The sequence below is a fragment of the Salminus brasiliensis genome, chromosome 9 (genome assembly GCF_030463535.1).
Source record: "Salminus brasiliensis chromosome 9, fSalBra1.hap2, whole genome shotgun sequence".
In the NCBI taxonomy this organism is placed as follows: Eukaryota; Metazoa; Chordata; class Actinopteri; order Characiformes; family Bryconidae; genus Salminus; species Salminus brasiliensis.
Genome location: NC_132886.1, coordinates 8,828,354 through 8,848,383, shown reverse-complemented (window position 1 = coordinate 8,848,383; position 20,030 = coordinate 8,828,354). Strand labels below are relative to the sequence as shown.

General features: G+C 40.1%; 1 protein-coding gene across 9 annotated transcripts in view; it reads right to left on the bottom strand.

The window, feature by feature from the left end:
• The window catches only part of LOC140561978 (adhesion G protein-coupled receptor L2-like), a 195,573-nt gene that overhangs the window by 19,799 nt on the left and 155,744 nt on the right, over positions 1–20,030 (bottom strand). For all 9 annotated transcript variants that reach the window (XM_072687298.1, XM_072687297.1, XM_072687299.1 and 6 more), the window contains 4 exons: positions 11,496–11,587; positions 9,579–9,744; positions 6,640–6,768; positions 3,510–3,606 (listed from right to left, as the gene is read on the bottom strand). In XM_072687298.1, the coding sequence (XP_072543399.1) occupies positions 3,510–3,606; positions 6,640–6,768; positions 9,579–9,744; positions 11,496–11,587 (484 nt within the window). The remainder of the gene's footprint in view (positions 1–3,509; positions 3,607–6,639; positions 6,769–9,578; positions 9,745–11,495; positions 11,588–20,030) is intronic.

Sequence of the window (20,030 nt, the reverse complement as noted above, 5' to 3'; positions counted from 1 at the left end):
TAGAACTTCATGATGAACGGACCAATCGAAACGCTCCAAAATGACCTGCGCTAAAACCTTTTTACATTGACTTCCATTGAAAGTTAAGACAGTTTTTTGCTTCTCCTGTAAAGTTGCCATTTTGGAGATACAGACGGCAAAGATATGTAAATGGATATGTGTAAAATACAGCAAGCTGCATATGATGAGTGCAAAGCTTTTTGCATGTATGTTGATTTTTAGCTGTTAATTAGCCTTAATTATTTGCCTTATTATTATATTAAGAGTAGATGCTGCTCAGTAGAGGCTGAAAACTGTGGGTTCCACTTTCATGTAATTACAGGGTTTTTTTTATTACAAGTGCTAGGACTTCGTTAGTAGTCGTGTTAGAAAATGGTCCCTCACTGACCAATCAGAAGGAGCTTTTAATAATGCTGTTTAAACAGCAGGGTCACACCGATCGGCCATAACATTAGCGAAAACAACACTGATGACCTTCATCTATTGAATTCTTTAAATACTTGAAATACTTTGCACTTTTTATTTCTTTTTATTTTCCACTCATTTCACCAGTGTGACACTCTGTTAATGAACAAGTCGCTACTGCACTACAGTAAAGTTTGACAGATGGCTGACGCTGTTGGCTAATTAAGTCTACCTGTTAATTAGCATTAATTAGCAAACAGTAAATAATGGTGAAAACTCAGTGGGCTACATTTTCATGTAATTAAAGGGGGAGTGATGCGACTTCTCCAGAGGTCATCACTGATTGGTCGTTATCAGGAACAAAAGTGGCCATCACTGGCCAGTCAGAAGGAGTATTGAACAGTTGCTGTTTAGCAGCTGGGACTCCTTTAACTCCTCCGTTAAAGTTCCACCTACATAAAAAAAAAGACGTTGTGCTTTTCCGCACTGCTTTCACAATGCCGGCTCTCTTCACAGCCTCATTCTGCTCCTGACACCAACACACAGGCGTCTTTTGTGCTCCAAACAGCTCCCGAACACCTCCGACTGATTGGGGAGCAATTATTGAAACGTCTGCAGCCTCCGCCGAGGGAGCAGCCTTCAGATCTCGCTGGAACTTTAAAAAAGGGCCTTGCTAACTTTTCTCCTTCTCTGTTGGAGGAGCGCGTGCGATACCTGGTGGGCCGTTTTTTAGGGCCAGCGTGTGACTCAGAGGCTCTGCTAGAGACGGGGAGGGGTCGTGCAGAGTTGAACATCATCTTCTCATCAGCAACACTCTTGCTAGGTCTAAATAATTGATCAGTCCATTTTTTAAATCTGACAGGTGGTAACAGGGCTTTTCCAGTGGGGGAACTGAAAACAGCGCTGTGAGCGTCAGGCCGATCAAATGAGGAGGTTCGTCTCAGCTGTTTGTCGACGAATTGGAGTTTTTCGCGCTTTCGGACATTGTAAGCTTAAGAGGTCAAACACTACTTTGTGCACACAGGGTTTCCTGCCTTAGAACATAACAGACTACAGAATGATCAGATTACAGAATCTTCAGTTTACATCACTGAAACAATCCCTGACCAGCACACATCCAGTATTTATGCATTTACTCTTAACTGCAAGCGTCTGTCCATACTGACCATTGACACATACAGTGCTGTGCATGTCCGTGCAATACTGTTTTATTATTTTTTACCTGTGAGACACTACATTACTTTAGTATAAATATAAACAGACACATACAGTGGTCAGTACTGTCTGGACTTGTCCAGTTCCACCAGCAGCTCACCTGATATGCTTTAAACTAGGAGTTGGCTAGGAACTGGCCTTGCTTGAGGAGAGCTTTGGAGGACCGGCGTGGCACTTCTGGAGTTAAATGAGCTTAAATACACATTTTACTATATTTTCTAATACTGTACGTAATTTTCACCCTGAGGTTCAGATGGTCATAATTACCTTTTTCATTTTTTTCTTTCACTGGACATCAGGCTATGTTATTGTTACTGTACCTCAAATCGTCCAAATGACAACTTTACAGTAGAAGGAGAAAGGCCTTCTCATCAGGTACACTGTTCCATGCATCATTGAACTTTTGACTGACTGACAGGCCTACACTGTGTGCCATTCAGAACTGCAGCCTGGGCTTAAAAACACAGTATAACTCCAGTGTGAAAGGGCAAGGCAGACTGTGAACAGCTGAAGGCTGAACAGATGGATACACAATCTGCTATTAATGCCACTATTAATATTACCACTATTAACTATCACTACTCTCATTACTCTGACCATCACTGCCATGACTATATTAAGTCATACTACACCATGATTATTATATTATGATTATGAACATGTTGCACGCCTGAGCAGTACAACAGTCTTGGTGGTTCAGTGACTTTTATCAATAATTTATAAATAGTTTGGGTTTCGGTTCCTCCCGAAGTTTCTTCCTCCAGCTCTGAGGGAGTTTTTCCCTGCCACTGTGGTTTTTGGCTGTTCACTGGGGGTCTTGGGTTTTCAGGTCTTCTTATGTTGTTGATTTCTTGTCGTTTTACTAATTACTGATTGTGTAAAGCTGCTTTGTGACAACAGGTCAAGCGATATCCAAATAACTTGATTTGACTTGATTTGATACTGTGTATTAAAGTGTTGGGATGACTTTCATGGCATCACAAAATTAGTTCATTCAAAAATCAGATCGGACTATATTTGCACACTACAGCAAACTCCTATGTCACACCTCCAAACACAATGCACTGTTACTCTGTAACACTTATTTTCCTTTCTTCTAATATTCTATTGATAATAAATAAATACATAAATAATAATAATAATAATAATAATAAATGGTTTTATGTGTTGATTTCTCTGATGTAATTTGCACAGTGCTGTACGTCAGGTCATTGGTGACCTAGCACTTAAAACTTAATGTATATATATATATATATTAGTGGTTATGATAAAAATAAAACCACATATCTCTGAAATGGTCTCTTTAGCTTGGGCAAATGTGTCTAAGAGGGTTGGTGTACAGCAACTGTACATTTCCATTGGTCCCTTTATTCTTTTTAGTTTAAAGGAGTAGTGCAATAACATCATGCAGTGTCATAAAATCATAAAATGTATATTTTAAAAATGTACGTTGTGCTGGGACAGTGCAAAACTTACGTATATAAATGTTACAAATAAAAAAATCCATTTGTACAATTTATTTATTTATTTATTTATTTTTGCTTATCTGCTTAAAGCTTTCAATATGCGGAGGGGGGGGGGTGTATGAGGTCACGGCTTGCTAGCAGTCTGAGGTGTGTCTATGAGTGAAATGCCACAAATTCCATAATTACTCAGTATGTGTTAAATCTGTTTTCTAAGTAAGTGGGTTCGTTGTGAAAATGTCAGTTTAAATATGCCTTCAAATATGATATAAAGATCCAAAAAAAAAAAAAAAGTAAGATAGGAAAGAGCAGCCAAGCAGAGAAACAAGGTCTCACACACTCACCCATCCACATTCACACAGACACGCTAGTTCCCTTCATTTGCTTTGGTCTCTCCCGCTGTATGCAGTAGCACATAGGCCTCACCTTGGTTTAGCGTGGACGTGCTGTTGATGTCCCCAGAGATGAAGGACGACTCGGACTGTTTCCTCACCGTGTCGTTCCACATCCTCCTGATGCGGCTCTGCGGCAGCACACATATGCAGACACACACACACATACACACATATGCAGTTAGCTAGCGGCACACACACACACACACACACGTGCACACACAGCATGCTGAAAGCACATGCTAATAATCTGCCATGCAGCAGAAAGGTAGCATCTATCATTACAGTCTTCAGCTCAACACCGCAAGCCGGCTACACACACATGAGGAGTTCCAAAAATTCATATTCATATTTATGGATGATTTTCGGAGCGTGGCGCTGCCTTATTAACATATTTGGTGAGAAGTAATTGCTGGAAGCGCTACTTTGCCGAAAAAGCAATAACAATATTCGCTTTATAGTGTCATTACCGAGGATGAGAATATATTAATAATGCACTGTAATGCGAAACACGCTGGGCTATATTCGGCAGAATCCGAGGTTTGACATGGAACTTTATCACGTCGGGTTTTGAAATGATGCGGCTGCTAATTAACTGCAGCAAGAAAACTGCAGCTGTGAAGAGCTAACAGTGCCATTCCCGGGCAGTTCGTTTAACTTGCGCAGGGAAATAAATCCTACTTTTGCAATTGATTTACTGTCGCTGGCAACCCACTAACCACAGTTATGCTCATGATAACGGCTGCTACGGATGTCGTTTAAACAGCACACTGAGATTTCACTGTTTGGCACCAATAAGCAAATTCCAGTTATGGAGTCAAATCAGGTCTAATCTGGATGAGGAATTAAATTTAGGGGTGAATTTGGGTCTGCGATGGACCGGCAGCCTGTCCAGGGGGTGTTTCTGATTTGCGGCCAATGATTCCAGCTACGGCGAGCCTGGCCAGGAAGAAGCAGATAAGAAGATGGCTGGAGAATTTGCCCATGGTTTCCGAAATTGAGCTAGAGGTGATGACTGGAATTTGGCATGGAGAAGATTATCAGCACCAACAAATGAAGAGCATAAATATACACATGTTTGCAGAAAGCCTTCTGACTTAAAAGGTTCCTCAGAGGCAAATGTGAGGACACTGAGACACTTTAACCACACTTTATTATGCTACTTCATCTCATATTCTGATTAGATTGCTGCTACTTTTTTAATTTCTCTGCTTTCCCATTTTCCCTATTTATGTCTACCCCATTTATATTCTGTATTTTCTATTATTATTATTTTATTTATTTAATAATTGCTCTTTGGGTGTAACTGGGACCTTGAAATCTTAATTTCATTCCACCCCATGTACCACATGTGAATAAATTCTCCTTGAAATCAACCCTAAGTAAAACTGCACTCTTAAAAATAAAGGTATTGTAACAGTTCCTTCTGTAAAACCACCAGGGGTTCCATATAAAACCCTTTATAAAAGAGATGTGCAAGTGTTAAGAATCGTTTAAAGAAGGGTAGAAAAGTCCTCACTTGCTGTAAAGGTTCTTTACTACTTTACAAAAGTGGTTCTTCTATTGCATCACTTAAAGAATCATTTATAGCACCTTTTTATTTTTAGTATAGGCCTCAATCCATGTCCAGGTCCAAAATCTCAGCAATGACACAGTGTCTCAGATGCCTTTGCCTCTGTTTTCGTAGACACATCTCACAATAGCCCTCATATTGGTCTTGACAAATCTAAACGTCATGCAGATGAATGTATTGTGATATTATGAGCATGCAGACGATTTTCCTGCATCAGCTCTGCAAAATAACCTCCTCCTGAGTGTGCTCGTTTCTCCACCACTGTAAATATTGATAAGCCAGGCAACTCTTTATTAAATCAGGCCCACAGTGTCTTTGCAGAAGCACAAAATCACTGTATTATGATGAATTCTGTTTCTTATATATTATAATATTTGAAAAAAACATTCATGCCTAACACAAGAACCAAGAACCAACATTAAATACAAATGAGTGTAGTTTTAAGCCACAGTTCTCACAAAAACAAAAGCAAGTGATATTTTTAAATAAACACTTATTTCTCAATAGTTGCTCATTCAAGATATTCTGAGAAATTGTGCACTCTGACCACAATTCTGCTATATATATATATATATATATATATATATATATATATATATATATATATATATTTCTCTTAATAATAATACACCAGACCAAACCTTAACAATAACCTCAAATTAATCCTTAAACGTAGCCATTAACCTTGTAATAACTCTAATCCTCACTTCAACCCAAACTCTGAATTTAAACCTTGCCTCCTAGGTTCAACCCTAATCTTAACCTTAGCCAAAATGTAAACTTAACCCTTACCTCTGGTCCCTAATCTTAACCTTAATTTTAGACTAAATGTAAACCTAACTCTTACTTACGGTCATAACTCTAACCTTAAACTCAACCTGCAGCCCTAATTTAACCCTAATCTGAAATGTAAACGTAACCCTTACCTAAGGTCCTTAATCTATCCCTAATCTCAACCTTAACCAAAAACCTAAACTTAATCTTATTCCTGGTCATAACTCTAGCCCTAAACCTAAACTTAACCCTTACCTACAGTTTGAACTTTAATCCTAGCTCTACCCTTAACATTAACCCAAAACCTTAATTTAACCCTTACTAACTATCCTAACCTTAACCTTAGCCAAAAACCTCAACTATTTAAGCTACATTCCTGGTCATGAACTTAATCCTAGCCTTAACCTCAATCAAAACTTAGAGCTCGCCCTGGTTCTAGCCAACATTGCTAAATAAACTGTACCAGAGAGTATGTTTTGAAACCTACAGTGGGATATTTAAATAAAGCAGGACATATTTAATTATGATTTGAATGATTTTATTGTGGAAAAGTGTTCTTTTGTTTAGTAGAAAGAATCCTTTAGTTTTGGGGTTTTTTTGTGAGTTTTGCACCTCAAAACAACTGGAGAAAAAAAAACAACATGAGGCAAAACCAGCAGTACAGAATGCAAATCACATGCAAATGCAATTCAGTGTTATTCATAATTAATGCTATTAATTATGTAGTGATGTAATTACATTGAAATAACAATGCAACGTGGATTGACTATGGCAAAACGCTGCTAACAGCTCTAGACTCTAGTGTTAAATGTGTCACCTGAGTGGCAGATGAGTATCGCGCAGTGGAGCGGGACGTGGAGGTTTTGCCCGTGCTGTGAGGCCCCTCGGATGGCAGACCGCCACAGCACTGAGACTGGCGGAAACACTTGCTGTACTCTTTCCGTACCTGCGGAGACAAACTGCACGTCAGTCCTCTGGGGCGTGATGGCCTTTAGGAGAACGTCCTCATCACCCGTGACTGCAGTGACTGCGGCGGCGGCGGCTATTCGTTATGAGGACATTGTGGGATGTGGGACGTTATAAAAAGTAGGAGTTCACATCCGTGTGAAACAACATGCGGCATTGTGGTTATGGCAGGAGATCATAATAATGGCCAGCAATTCTGACACTGACTGCTGAACATGGCTATTGTTTTGCTGCTGCTGCTGATGCTGATGTTGTTTTTTTAAGGCCTTTTCTAAGAACCTGGCCAAGGCTGTTGACGATCATAGACATGTCGCGCCTCGAACGGTTTCCAGAGGGTGCTTCTTTTCCCGCAGCCACACAATATTAGCCCCCGCGTCAAAAAAAAGACTCATTTCACCCTCGAGAGGCCACAGCTAATGGAGCAGACAGGCAAACACTTGTTTTGACACCATTGATGAATTGAAACATTAAACAGAGGAAAAAATAACACTGAGTAATGGTGACGTAAAGTTCCCCCCTTAGGCGGATCTGGGCTTATTTACACATCACCGCAGGCAACGCGGCAGTCGCTGCGATGTCAAGTTTCTTTTATTCATGCAGTCTGGTAAATAATCTAGAAGCATGTATCAAAGATCGGCTTGATAGACAGAGCTGGGATTGTCTTTAAAAGTATAAAGACGCCCCACGCACCGCTGAAGTTAGCACATGATCATTATATGTAAGCGACTCGCTAATAGTCCCCAGAGGCTAATGTTATTTCCCCAATCACGGCAGCTAATCACGAGCCATAAGCTTGATTGCAACTTAATTTAATTAGATAAATAAACAATAAAGCCAGAAAACAGCACCCCTGGACTGCAACGATCATTTAACTGCATTAGCAGGCCCCCGCCCATCCCTGTGCCTCTGCATAAAACAGGAGCACACCGAGAGGTACGAGTCTGAGCCTTAATCAGACCCGGAGTTGTCAGCACACAAACACAAACACCACCCTGAACTGAAAACTGAAACTGGACAACAGTAATTAGACCCAGTTTACCACTATATGCACAGCAGTTCAATGGACTCCGACCTCTGCATTTAACCCATCCATGACAGTGGTGGGGGATGGAGGCCGCGCTTAAGGGAACCTCAGCTGTGGATGCTGGTCCTGGAGTTCGGAAATCAGCGGCCTACCGGTGCTAAGCCTACTTTTCTAACCTTTAGGTCATAAATGATGAAAATAATATTTATTTAAGATTGTGTACATTTTAAAAAACATGCTATCCCTCCTCACTGTCCCATCTTTCCTTTCCTTGCGTGTCCTCTTGTGTAACGCAAGTGAGACGCACTCCTGAGTGGAGAGTCGAAGTTGGAGAGGGTGTGTTAAAAATAGTACTGAAACGGGACTCGTAACTGTACCTCTCTCCTTCAAATGCAGCTTTTAAATGGCCATAGAGGCTCTCGCAATAAAACCAAAGTTATTTCCAGCTGCTGCCAAGAATTTATGAACTGTGTGAATCATGGAGGAGTTGGAATCACTGACTATGCAGCCTACATGATTTAAGGAATATGCAGTGTCTATATATGATATGCACAGTCATTGGTTAGAACATGTGGCCACTGTTGCTTTCACTGCTTTGGTGTCATCTCTAAATATCTCTTATCTACTAATCTGAAGATGATGGTGGACAAATCTGAACATTCAGAGTAAAATTCAAGATTCACAATGTACTGAATAATTTCTTACACCATTTATTAAATCATTTTTATAATATATATATATATATATATATATATACATTTTCAATATTTATATTAATATTTAAAAGTGTTTGTATTCATTTATATCTTTAACATTATATATTTATTTACTTTATATATGTGTATTAGTATTTCTCATTTGTTTCAGTATCTCAGATTTCTCTATATATTTCTATTTGTAGTTTTATTGTATGTTAGCTCTACGTATATATGAAATCTTTATATGTTATTAATATTTCAATCTCATATTTCGTCTATATATTTCTATTTGTATTTTTTTCTATACATTATCAGTAGTATTTCTAGCTAATATTTTTCTCCATATATTTCTGTGTAGCTGTATTTTATATTTCAGCTTTATCTATTTCTTACTTCTATACATTATTACAAGTACTTCTCTCAGTTTTTGTCTATATATTTCTATATGTCTATATATCTAGCTGTAGTTTTATCTTATATTTCTCACTTTTCTATACATTATTTGCAGTATTTCTATCTACTATTTTTTCTCCACGTTTCTATTTGTAGTGTTTTAGCTCTTGAATATTTTTTATTTACATATTTATTTATTTTCTTAATTTAATTTATTTTTTACATTTTTATTAATATTAATATTTTATTTATATTATTTCTTTTCAATATATTTCTTACCTCTATATATTACTATTAGTATTTCAGCGATGTATGTACTGTGTATGTATGCAATATATTTCTATTCTATTCAACATCTGAGCAGTTGTGAGGTTAAAGATGAACCTTTTTAAAGGTATTTTTATTTTTATATCTATTTTTATATTTATTTTTATAACTTTTTATTTAATTTTCCAGTGCCACTCAGCTACACTGAAAATATAACCCGAGCTTATGTACTAAATGGAAAACAAGGCAAATCAAGTACATTCAAGTAAATAGAAGCTTTTAAAAGCTGGATGTGAGAACCTTGACTGACCTAAGCCCAGCAACTATCTGAGAAATGTCCAAACCCATCCAAACTACACATTAACAGTCTTTGACAGCTTTGAAAATGAGCGCTGAGGGTGTCTTTACCTTCTTCTGCAGGAGACAGTGGAAGATGAAGATGAACATCCCTTGCAGGGTGTTGAAGATAGTGAAAAGGTAGGTCATCATGGACGACTCGTTCAGGAAGAACAATCCGAATGACCACGTCAGTCCGAGAAGACACAGCAGTGCAAATGCACCCAGCACCCAGGACCTGAGAAACAGACATACTGCCATAAGCAACCATTTAAATCCACAGCAATCGTCACAGTCCATCAACTTTTGATAGACATCTTCAACTAATATTTAACTTGTGCAGGTTTTTAACAATGCAGGTTTTCTTTTTGAGTTTGCAGCAACTTCGATTTCATGTTAAAGACTAGTCGTATGCGCAAAAACTTGTGCAACAATATTTGATACAGTGATGAATCAGGAATAAAGCCAAAGCCAACACTTTGTATCCCCTATAGTACTCCTTACAACTGTTTAAACCACTTTTAGGGCCAAAAGAGTGTCAATCTGTGTTTTTTTAGCAATAGTTCAGAAAAAGAAAACTGTCAAAACATCATTTACACTTTCTTGGCCACTGAAATGCACATGATTTCACAGCTCTAGGGTGGCGCTACTGTCTAACTGCCTGCTTGCTTGTTAAGGGACAGGAGATGATTATTTCAAATCCCAGTAACACCACAGTCCTTCCTGGCCAGAATAAACACATCATTTGAATGGTTTCCTAATTAGTAACATGCATATTTACATTTTGAACGAAAAGCAAGGTGTCCACATAGTTTCGACAAGCAGCGCTAAAGTGCAGGATGCACTACATTTATGAGCAATGCTATAAAAAGAGAGTGTTATATAATGAAAACCTCTGCACGGAATAAAGAGTAGGGAATAAATCTTGTCTGGGGAGCAGAATGAATGCAGAAGAATGGAAATTTATTGCCATAAATTGGCACCACAAAAAAACTAGTTCTGCAATCATGCTCCTCTCCATGTTTTATTAGCATGCTAGCTAAATGCCCCAAGAAAGTCCATAAATAACACAGACACAAATTCACTCGGGCTCAGAAATCTGATAAGAATGCCCAGAGAGCATTTCTAGATGACAGAATTTCACTCCACTCAGGCCTGGTTTGGAGAGAGCGTTCATGCTGCAGTGTCTCTCTCTCTCTCTCTCTCTCTCTCTGTCTCTCTCTCTCTCCAGAGATTCCCGGAACTCTTCGTATGGATCGGATGACACGTTTGCTAGACAGGATGGATGGTGGCCTGCCGCAGCTTCGTGACATGGGAAGGGTTTTCTTTTCCGTCCGTCTCGGGTTACCCGGCACGGTCAGTCAGTTTGAAAGCAGCTCTGACCACGTGTCCTGTAAGTCGTCTCTATTCGGACCGCGCCGTAATGCGCCGGCACTTCTAAAACGCGTCGGCGCTTCTCAAGGACGGTGTTTACAAGGGGCTGTGACACCAGCCGTGTGATGCTAAAGCGCGCCAAACAACTTAACTACTCCGCGCAGAGGTTAATGGCTTTCCTAATTATAGCCGCGGAGTCAAATTAGCTGCTTTGCTAACATTTGACTCGGACACAACCTTTAGCCCGTCCTCAGCCTTTGACCGGGAACGCTGTCCAGCACACTTTTGACAAATTACACATCCATTTCCATAAAACTAATTTGAGTTAATATGAAGTCACATGTAATTGTCACATTGTAATTATTACATTTGTGGACGTTTGGCGCAAAGCGTGACCGCACGGAACGTCGCGAGCTAAAGCAATTAAGATGGCAATCAAGGCGCTGTGGGACAAAAATGGAAAGCGATGTGGAAAAAGCTTTCCCAAATATGTGTCGGAACAGGGTTGACTAATTTTGTGGACAGGCGAGCTAAAAAAAAAAAAGAAAAAAAGAGAAAACACTAACAACAACAACAACAACAACAACAACAACAAGACAAGCTAAGCAAACTCACCTGATGCTTTCCAAGCGGCTGGAGTCAGGCTTCACCGAGGTGGAGTGTTTCACCATCTTGTACATGGTCACGACCAGGAAGACCAGATTGAGCTGTCAAAACATTCAGAGCATGGTGAGCGGACCACACAGCCACTTGCCTTTAATTTCCCGGAATCCCCACATTTGCATTTAATCATTCGCATGACATGTTTATCGAAGGCAACAGACACATTTCATATTCCCAAAGACTGATGCTTTTACACAAGGGTGTTTTCTCAGGCAAGCCGCGTAGGTCAAAGCGGCAGCGGGTCCCACCTGGGATTTGAACTCACAACCCTGTGATTACTGCACTATTAGTTCAGCCGTTGGGCCACGTTGTGCCAAAAATGGTTTATGTTGGCCGTGGCGCGTTACGTTCTGAGACGAAAAGCTTTCAATAACTCATTCGGCTCAGCGAGCGAGCGAGCGGGCGGCTGCTAACGTCGCCACGTCAAAGCGCCGCAATGGATCACATCTGCTGGAAACTCCCAAGAATTTAGTCATGTTTCTCAACTGGGGGAAGACAAGAACTCTGCTTTCCGCACATGAAATGATCAAATATCCTGACGCTATCCCATATGTTTGAAAGGTTCCTAAACTCTTAATGTGATTAATGGAGCGGAGGGCCAAGTCTTAAATCCAGATCCAGTCTGCGATACTGCTTTATCATACGTAACACAATCCAATGCATTTGCTTTAAAGCGAACCCCTTCGCTAGCCTACAAACTGCTGGTTCACACAAATTATCTTCCCCAGCCTGGAGTGCTACCAGTTGGTCTTGATTTGAAGCTCATGGAGCTGTTTCAAGAAGTGCTGCCTCGCGGACACCTTCCCAGGCAGTAAGTCATGAACGTAGGCCGCGGACAAGCCAGCTCGCTGCCAAGAGCTTGTGTTTTTCTACGCCGCCCCGATACATGGGAGCGTACAGTAAATTCAAGTGGGGCGGAACAGGGCTACTGGGACACGGCTCTAAAACAACAGTGCCAATTAAAAAACAAATACTTTCGACGGGACGGCCAAACCGATCGCCAGATAGCACCATAGTTGTTGAAATGCGCTTGAGGGTTTGGGAAAAGGAATAAAAAAACAGCACACACAAAAACTGACCATTATTTCAACAGTTCAGGGAAAAAATCTAACTTGCATGAGAAAAAGAAAAGCTGTCTGGTTGGGAATACTAGGCTAAAGAGTGAGAGGAGGATATTCAAAGTGCATTTCTATGGTGGGATGTAAGTGTACACTGTGTAGACTTCACGGAGAAATGAAAATTCATTCCTTCACATTAAAATGATCCAACATGATCTTCGCATATCAGTACTACCCTGCATTTCTCCGAATATAAAGACTTACCAAGAGGAGCTATTTTGTACCCACACTGCTCCCATAATCATGTTGCACTGGAAAGTCAGAAGCACTCTATTTTATAAAGAACAAAATTGTCATGCAGACTCTTCCACATCTGATAGGGTAGACTCTCTGTACACAATCTATTTTGGTAGATTTCAGGATTGTACGAGGGCACACCCAGGACAGTACCAGGTTACTTTTACCAGTAATGTCTGGGCTTTGCATCATTCACACTCAGAGCCTGTGGCCTCTTTCAGCAGGGCCCTTAGTGACCAATTCACTGGGCAGAATGGAAATCAGCTGGATGAATACAGAGCACTGTTATTACTCATTTAAAAATCTGCATGTGTAAGTCTACACTGCATGTGGCACAACTGATGAGTGTGTAAAATCAGTGCTTTCTTTCATTTACATTTACTGCATTTGGCTGACGCTCTTATCCAGAGCGACTTACAAGGTAACTCATATTACAGAAGTGGGCCAATGGAGTGTTAGGAGTCTTGCCCAAGGACTCTTATTGGTGTAGCGCAGCACAGACACCCAGACCGGGAATTGAATCTCAGTCTCCCACATGGTGGGGTAGCTCACTGGCAGGTAGAGATGTTATCTGTTGCGCTGTGTTTTTTTCAGTGCAGTTTATTCAGTAAACTCTTATTAGCTGCACGCATCAGATTCAAAACCCTGAATGGACCAAGAGCCCTTCAAGCTTCAAGTACGGCTCGGCTTGACCCGCCATCCTTTAAGATGCATGGAAGACAAGCATCCAGACTTTTTTCTGTCCTGCACCGAAGTGGTGGAGCGAACTTGCCCTGGGTGTCGCTCACTGTCCTCAAACGCAGAGTGAAGACCCTCCTCTTCCAAGAGTACTTAGGCAGAGTGTAGTGCCGTGAGTGTTGTGGTCTTCATACTGGCAAGTGATATGTGATTTAAATGTCTATTCCTGGCTGTTTTTCTTGGTCAAGATTAAAGTTTCTGACACTGACCAAATAAAATCCAGGACTTTCTAATTTTGTTTGATTATTTTTATCATATATCAAGTACATTTAGCAACATCAGTGAGCTGTAATTAACAGGCAAAAGTCCAAACAGGGTCTTGAGCTAAAAGGTTTTTAAATTTTATCTGGATGAAAGCTTTCATACTGGCCAGTAAAATACTGCAATACTGCAAAACAGTTTCTTCATTTCTCAATCATGGCGGCTGTAATCTAGACGACGTTACTCTATTTTCCAGTGTTGCTTTAGCTAATGTTCACATGAGCTCTCCCAGTAATGGCCAGGGTATTGTATTGGGTCTCAAGCAGGTGAATTGCAGGGTTATTCTTACTTGGATTCTTACCTAATATGTAAAAAAGGGTCTTATGTTTTTAGACACCAAAGCAGAATCTACAGCTACAACCCTATATAGTGAATAGGGCATCATTTCAGACATAGCCTTAGTTTAGTTCAACTAGTTTATTGTCATCATGCCACCAGTACAAGTCCTCTAGAGGGCAAAAACTACATTTACATTAACGTTAGTGGTGTTTAGCTGACGCTCTTATCTAGAACGACTTGCAAGGTTACTCGTATTACAGTGCTTTCTTTTCAATTTTTTTTCAGAGCACATTGACTCACGAGTCTCTTGCCCACGCCGTGTCTTTCTCTCTTTCTTGTTCCTTTTTTGAAACTGTGAGGGTGTTTTTGTGCTCTTTGTTGTGAATGAAATTCCAAATACCAATGTAGTGTTAGGAGTCTTGCCCAAGGACTCTTATTGGTGTAGTGCAGCATAGCCACCCAACCCGGGAATTGAACCCCAGTCTCCGACACAGTAAGGTAGCTCACTGGCCGGTAATGGTGTAATCTGCCACACCAACCACTACGGTGCTTCAACAGCATAATGTATCTCTGAAAGACAGTGGGAGATTAAGGATGGGGTGAACAAGATGATCTGTCAGTCTGGCTCTCAGCCAACTGCATTCTGCCACGAACACAAAAAACAAAAATCAATTAGATCAGGATCAATATCCTGATCTAAATGTTATCGAAAGAGCCACTCTTTATAATCTGCCATCCATCTAACTCTCAGCTGGGTCCAGAAATGAATGAAAAAAAAAAAACCTTTGCTAAAACATCAGCCAGAAGAAGGAATACTCCAGAAGTAAAACCTCCACCAAAAGGGGGAAGGGAGTGGAGGGGGGTTATCGGAAATAACATCACAGCGAGCGAAAGTTATGAAAGCAGGCCGGCTGCGGAGCAATCTGGAGCTGATCTGCAACATCAATACCCCTCTGCCTTTCTGGAACAGGCACAAAGCGAAACACAGGCCCAGCGAACGAAGTCTGGAGCAAACAAGTCAAGTCTGCTTGAAAGGCCGCATGAAAAAGGCACAACAGCTATTTCAGTACAAGTTGCTTTGTTTGAGCGTTTGTCCGTCAGCTTTGGAAATGAGGTCGATTCATGTGTTTTTGGCTCCTCGATAAAAAAATAAGAGGAAATCAAAATAAAAGAACTGGACAATCTGGTCAAAATGAGCAACACATTTTGACAAGAGAGGGATGTAAACAACGTAGCCGTGCCTGGAGCTGTTAACTGGGTATATTTTCACTGGCTGACGTCCAGAAACAGAAAACATACAGAATGACGCAGAAGTAGTTCATTAAAATCACATCAATTTCATTCACAACAAAGAGCACAAAGAAACCCTCACAGTTTCAAAAAAGGAACAAGAAAGAGAGAAAGACACAGCGTGGGCAAGAGACTCGTGAGTCAATGTGCTCTGAAAAAAAATTGAAAAGAAAGCAAATGGATTCTTTGCTTCATGGATCAGCAACACGAGTTCAACCTAACCACCTCTCTGACAAGACACGGAGCAGAGAGAGAGAGAGAGAGCGAGAGAGAGAGAGAGAGAGAGATGGAGTGATTGATTTATTATAATATATATGTGTGTGTGTGTGTACAGTATCTGTACAGTATAAGCAGCCTTTGACCTCTAATTTGAACAGATGTGCAAATGCACACGTACACAACTTATACTGCCAATAGAATAGGACTCCACCCAGGAGTGGAGAAACATGAACCTGTAGGGGTCATGCCTAATGACAGGCGAGGGCTATAGCGCTATAACGCCCCCCAGCACTGAGTGTTCTCTGGAATGATGGATGCTGGTGCTCCATCCAGTACTTTTTGGATTAGTTGGGGAGTTGAGGATGAGGTGAGGTGGTGATAATCCAACATCCTGACCTCACTAACACTCTTGTTGCTGAATGCAATCAAATCAAATCCTCACAGTAACGCTCCTCCACAATCTAGTAGGATGCCTTCTCTGGACGGTAGAGACAGTTACTCCAACTATCAAACAGTGAATTAGCAGGTGTCCCAATACTTTTGGCCTTTTATATATATATATATATATATATATATATATATATATATATATATATATGCCAATAAGCTACTTATTTATTTTTAATATTGAGAGAAGCACACACACATAGATAGAGAGAGAATAAGAGAGAGAGAGAGAGAGAATAAGAGAGAGAGAGAGAGAGAGCTTTTAGATCAAGGTTTGCAGTGCTGCTGAGTTTAGTCTGAGCCACTGGGGCCGGTGTGGGAGCAGAGGCTGGAAATGCACTTAACACAGCTGGAGTGATGACACAGATCTGATGAGACAGCCAGGCCAGACCAGGCACGATACACACACACACACACACACACCTCCCTCCCTCCTCTCTTCCTCTCTGCTCCCCCTGAATCACCCCTCACCTGCCAAAAATAGAACCCCCACCAAACAGTACAGTAACATCAGAAAGAGTCTGGGGCAGAAAAAACGGCTGGGCAAAGAGGACATTCAAACTGAGCCAGTGGAGTGTTTTGGCAGAGGATTTCTTTTCTGTGTGTGAGTGTGAGTGTGTGTGTGTGTGTGTGTGTGAAATCCATCTCTATAAGTGTGAATACAGCAGTGAATGCAGCTTTTATAAACAGCTCTGCATGTATGGTATGAATTTATGTATTGTATACTTGTCCCTTGTTATGATCTTAAGTGCTTCTAACAACTGAGTCATTCAATGAAACGGGAGCAGTTTCCAGTTTCCTTAACCAATGTTCATCTGGAGCAAACATTCATTCATTGAAAAAATCCACAGTATATAAGATATGTCTATCTTCAAAAAAACGTTCCTACCTCCAGCATAAAATTCCTAATATTGTGCTTTTTATTCAGAGCCAAATTCACAATAAACCGTGACGGGGTGGTATGTGACAGGGTGGTATGTGATGGGGTGGTATGTGATGGGGTGGTAAATTTAATCCTAAAATGGTTTAATCCTTGGTCTAGCAAACATGCCAATCAATTTAAAATATCATCATCTTTACAATAGAGTAAAATTGTGGAAACTATTTTGTATAACGGGGGGTTGGTTTAGGCTTGACGGGTACTGTCTAACATGAATAAGCAAAAAATAAACAATGCAAAAGATCAAAACTTCAGAACTCGCATTGTTTTTGTTTCTGGCTGTTTCAAAGGGTCAAATGATGTCACTTCCTCTTTATGATGCCATTTAAAGCAACAGTACCAAAATAGACAATAGACTAAACCAGCTAGTGACGGGGTGGTACATTTTTTTTTGTTGTTGTTTTTTTGTTTGTTATTTAAATAAATGCATTTTATGTGAACAGGGAAACAACATATAATCCTTAAAACAATGAAGGTTTGATTTCAAATCTTTTATATTTATTTAAAATGTATGAATAGTGGCGTACTAAAGAAACACTGATTAAATTTCTTTCTTATGTATCGTGTTAGGATTCAAGATTTAAGAGTTTATTATCATGTGCACAGCAGAAATAAGCAATTCCACTGTACAATGAAATTCTTCCTTTGCTTTGCCTTCATTTACCAACAAAATCTTATAAATATCAATATAAAAAGACTGAGAAAGCTAATGGCACCCGGGTTTGTGGAATGACTGAACCACATCCAACAGTCTAATTATTAATGTTAAGGGCAGTACATTCGTCCAGTGTTACTGATTAGTGTCCTGTAGATCATGTAGTGTGGGCTGTATGGTGTATTATATAGTTATTATACAGTAATTGTATATTTATTGTATTTGTATTGACGGACTGTCCGCTGTGTGTGTAGTGCTGTGTTTCAGGGGCACTATAATTTGCTATCCCTTAATACAGGGTAAAGTGTAATGAGCAAAGAAGTATGTGTGTGTGTGTGTGTGTGCGTGTGCACATTTTAGTGTGAAATGGATCTGAAATGAAATGTAGCGAATTAAAATGTATAGTAGAGCATATGAGGGTGCCACTGTGTGCCCTTTCTTGAAGCTGGCTCTTTAATTTGAAAGAACAAAGCCACTTTAATGGGCCACATGAATATTGCATACCTGTGGTTGAGAACATCGTGCCTGTCAGAACCAAACCTCTGATCTACATTTTTATCACTTCTTGCCATTATATATGCCATATAATTATTGCACGTGGTACAGTACTGTGCAAAGGTTTTAGGCACCTGCTAAAATTACAAGTCAAAGTCTGGACAGTAGGTAAACACATAAAACTATTAACTCAGTAAAACACTGATATTAGAATAAGCACTAATAATAACAGTCCTACAGAAAGCTGTGGTGGTTCTCCATCACTGTGTTTATCATTAGAACATCTCCAGAGTTCTCCTCATTGAGTCTAGTATTATTTAGAGTTCTCCTCAGATCAACACCTGGTTTGATGGTAAATCAGTGTTTAATGATGGTAAATCAGGTGAGCTGCTGCTGCTGCTGCTGCTGCTGATGCTAATGGAGTTGAACATATCCTCCACGCTGTGCTGGCTGGACTGGGGGCCGCCCAGGAGAAACCTGAAGGAACAAGATCTCACTACTTTCTTCAGAATGAGAAGCTCTTGTTTCTCCTTTTTACTGAATTTATGTTCACCTGCATCTGTTCTGAGGGGATCTGGAGCTTCTACAGTAAAACTCTCTCACTGCTTCTGCACACCTCTGCACAGTACTGTAGGCATATATATATATATATATATATATATATATATATATATATATATATATACATTTCTTTACAAACTGACAAGATACAGTTTACAGATGTGTGTGTGTGTGTATCCATCTAAAATGAAATGTGCCCAGGTCCCAGACAGTGCGTCCACACAATAGTGCAATAGTGTCAGTCTCAGCTGCTGTCAGTGAGCTGTAGAGTCCGACTCGACTAATGGCCATGTCTCTCTTTCTCCTTTTACCTTTACACCCCTCCGCCTCTCTTTCAGGATGGAGTGACATTCAGGCGTGAGTCAGAGAGCGCTCTCTCTCTCTCTCTCTTTCTCTCTCTTTCTGTCTCTCCCCCCCTCTCTTTCTCCCTGTAGCTGCTGTTGCTGCAGTCTACAGGGACAGGAAGTCTTCTTTGAACTCCCTCTGAATCATCATACAGCCATGGGAGACTTTCATAAAGGAGCGTGGCATTCACAGCCTACATAACTACCCAACGAACCTTCTGAGATCAGCGCAGAGTTTAGACAGGAGGAGGAGGAGGGGAAGAAGGGTTGCATTTACATCTCTACATTTTTCATTAATTCAGTATTTGATTAAGTATGAAATCTTAAAAAAAACAGTCTATGTCCTGCGAGTCACCAAACACACACATTCAGTGTAAAAGTGGCAATGATTTGATGCTGAAGGAAAAGGTCAGGTTCTTGGTTCAGTTCCGAGCTGAATGGATGTGTTATGATGCGGCGGCATACCAGGGCTATTCAATACTGGCCAGGAAGGCTACAAACGTACAGGAGTGTGAAAGCAGTTCAAATGTAGTTAAGTGAAAGTATAGGCACTAAATCTAATTCTTACTCCAACAAGAGTCAACAATACACTTGATTTAATAAATAGCAGTAAAATCAGATTTTTTGATTTAATACATATCAGCAAAATCTGATATTTGACTTAATAAATATCAGATATTTCATAAATAGTAAAAAAAAGGCCTTAATTAATGTAAAACTACATTTACTTTCCTTCTTGCAGTTGTAACTGTACAAGTATTACATTTGAAAAAAGAATAAATGTTTAAAAATAATAATTAGGTATATTTAGATATATATATGGATGACCACATACACCAAACCTGCGAATGAAGCGATGTTGGAACTCTGTTGGAAGTAACTATTTAAGCTTAACGTGTTTCA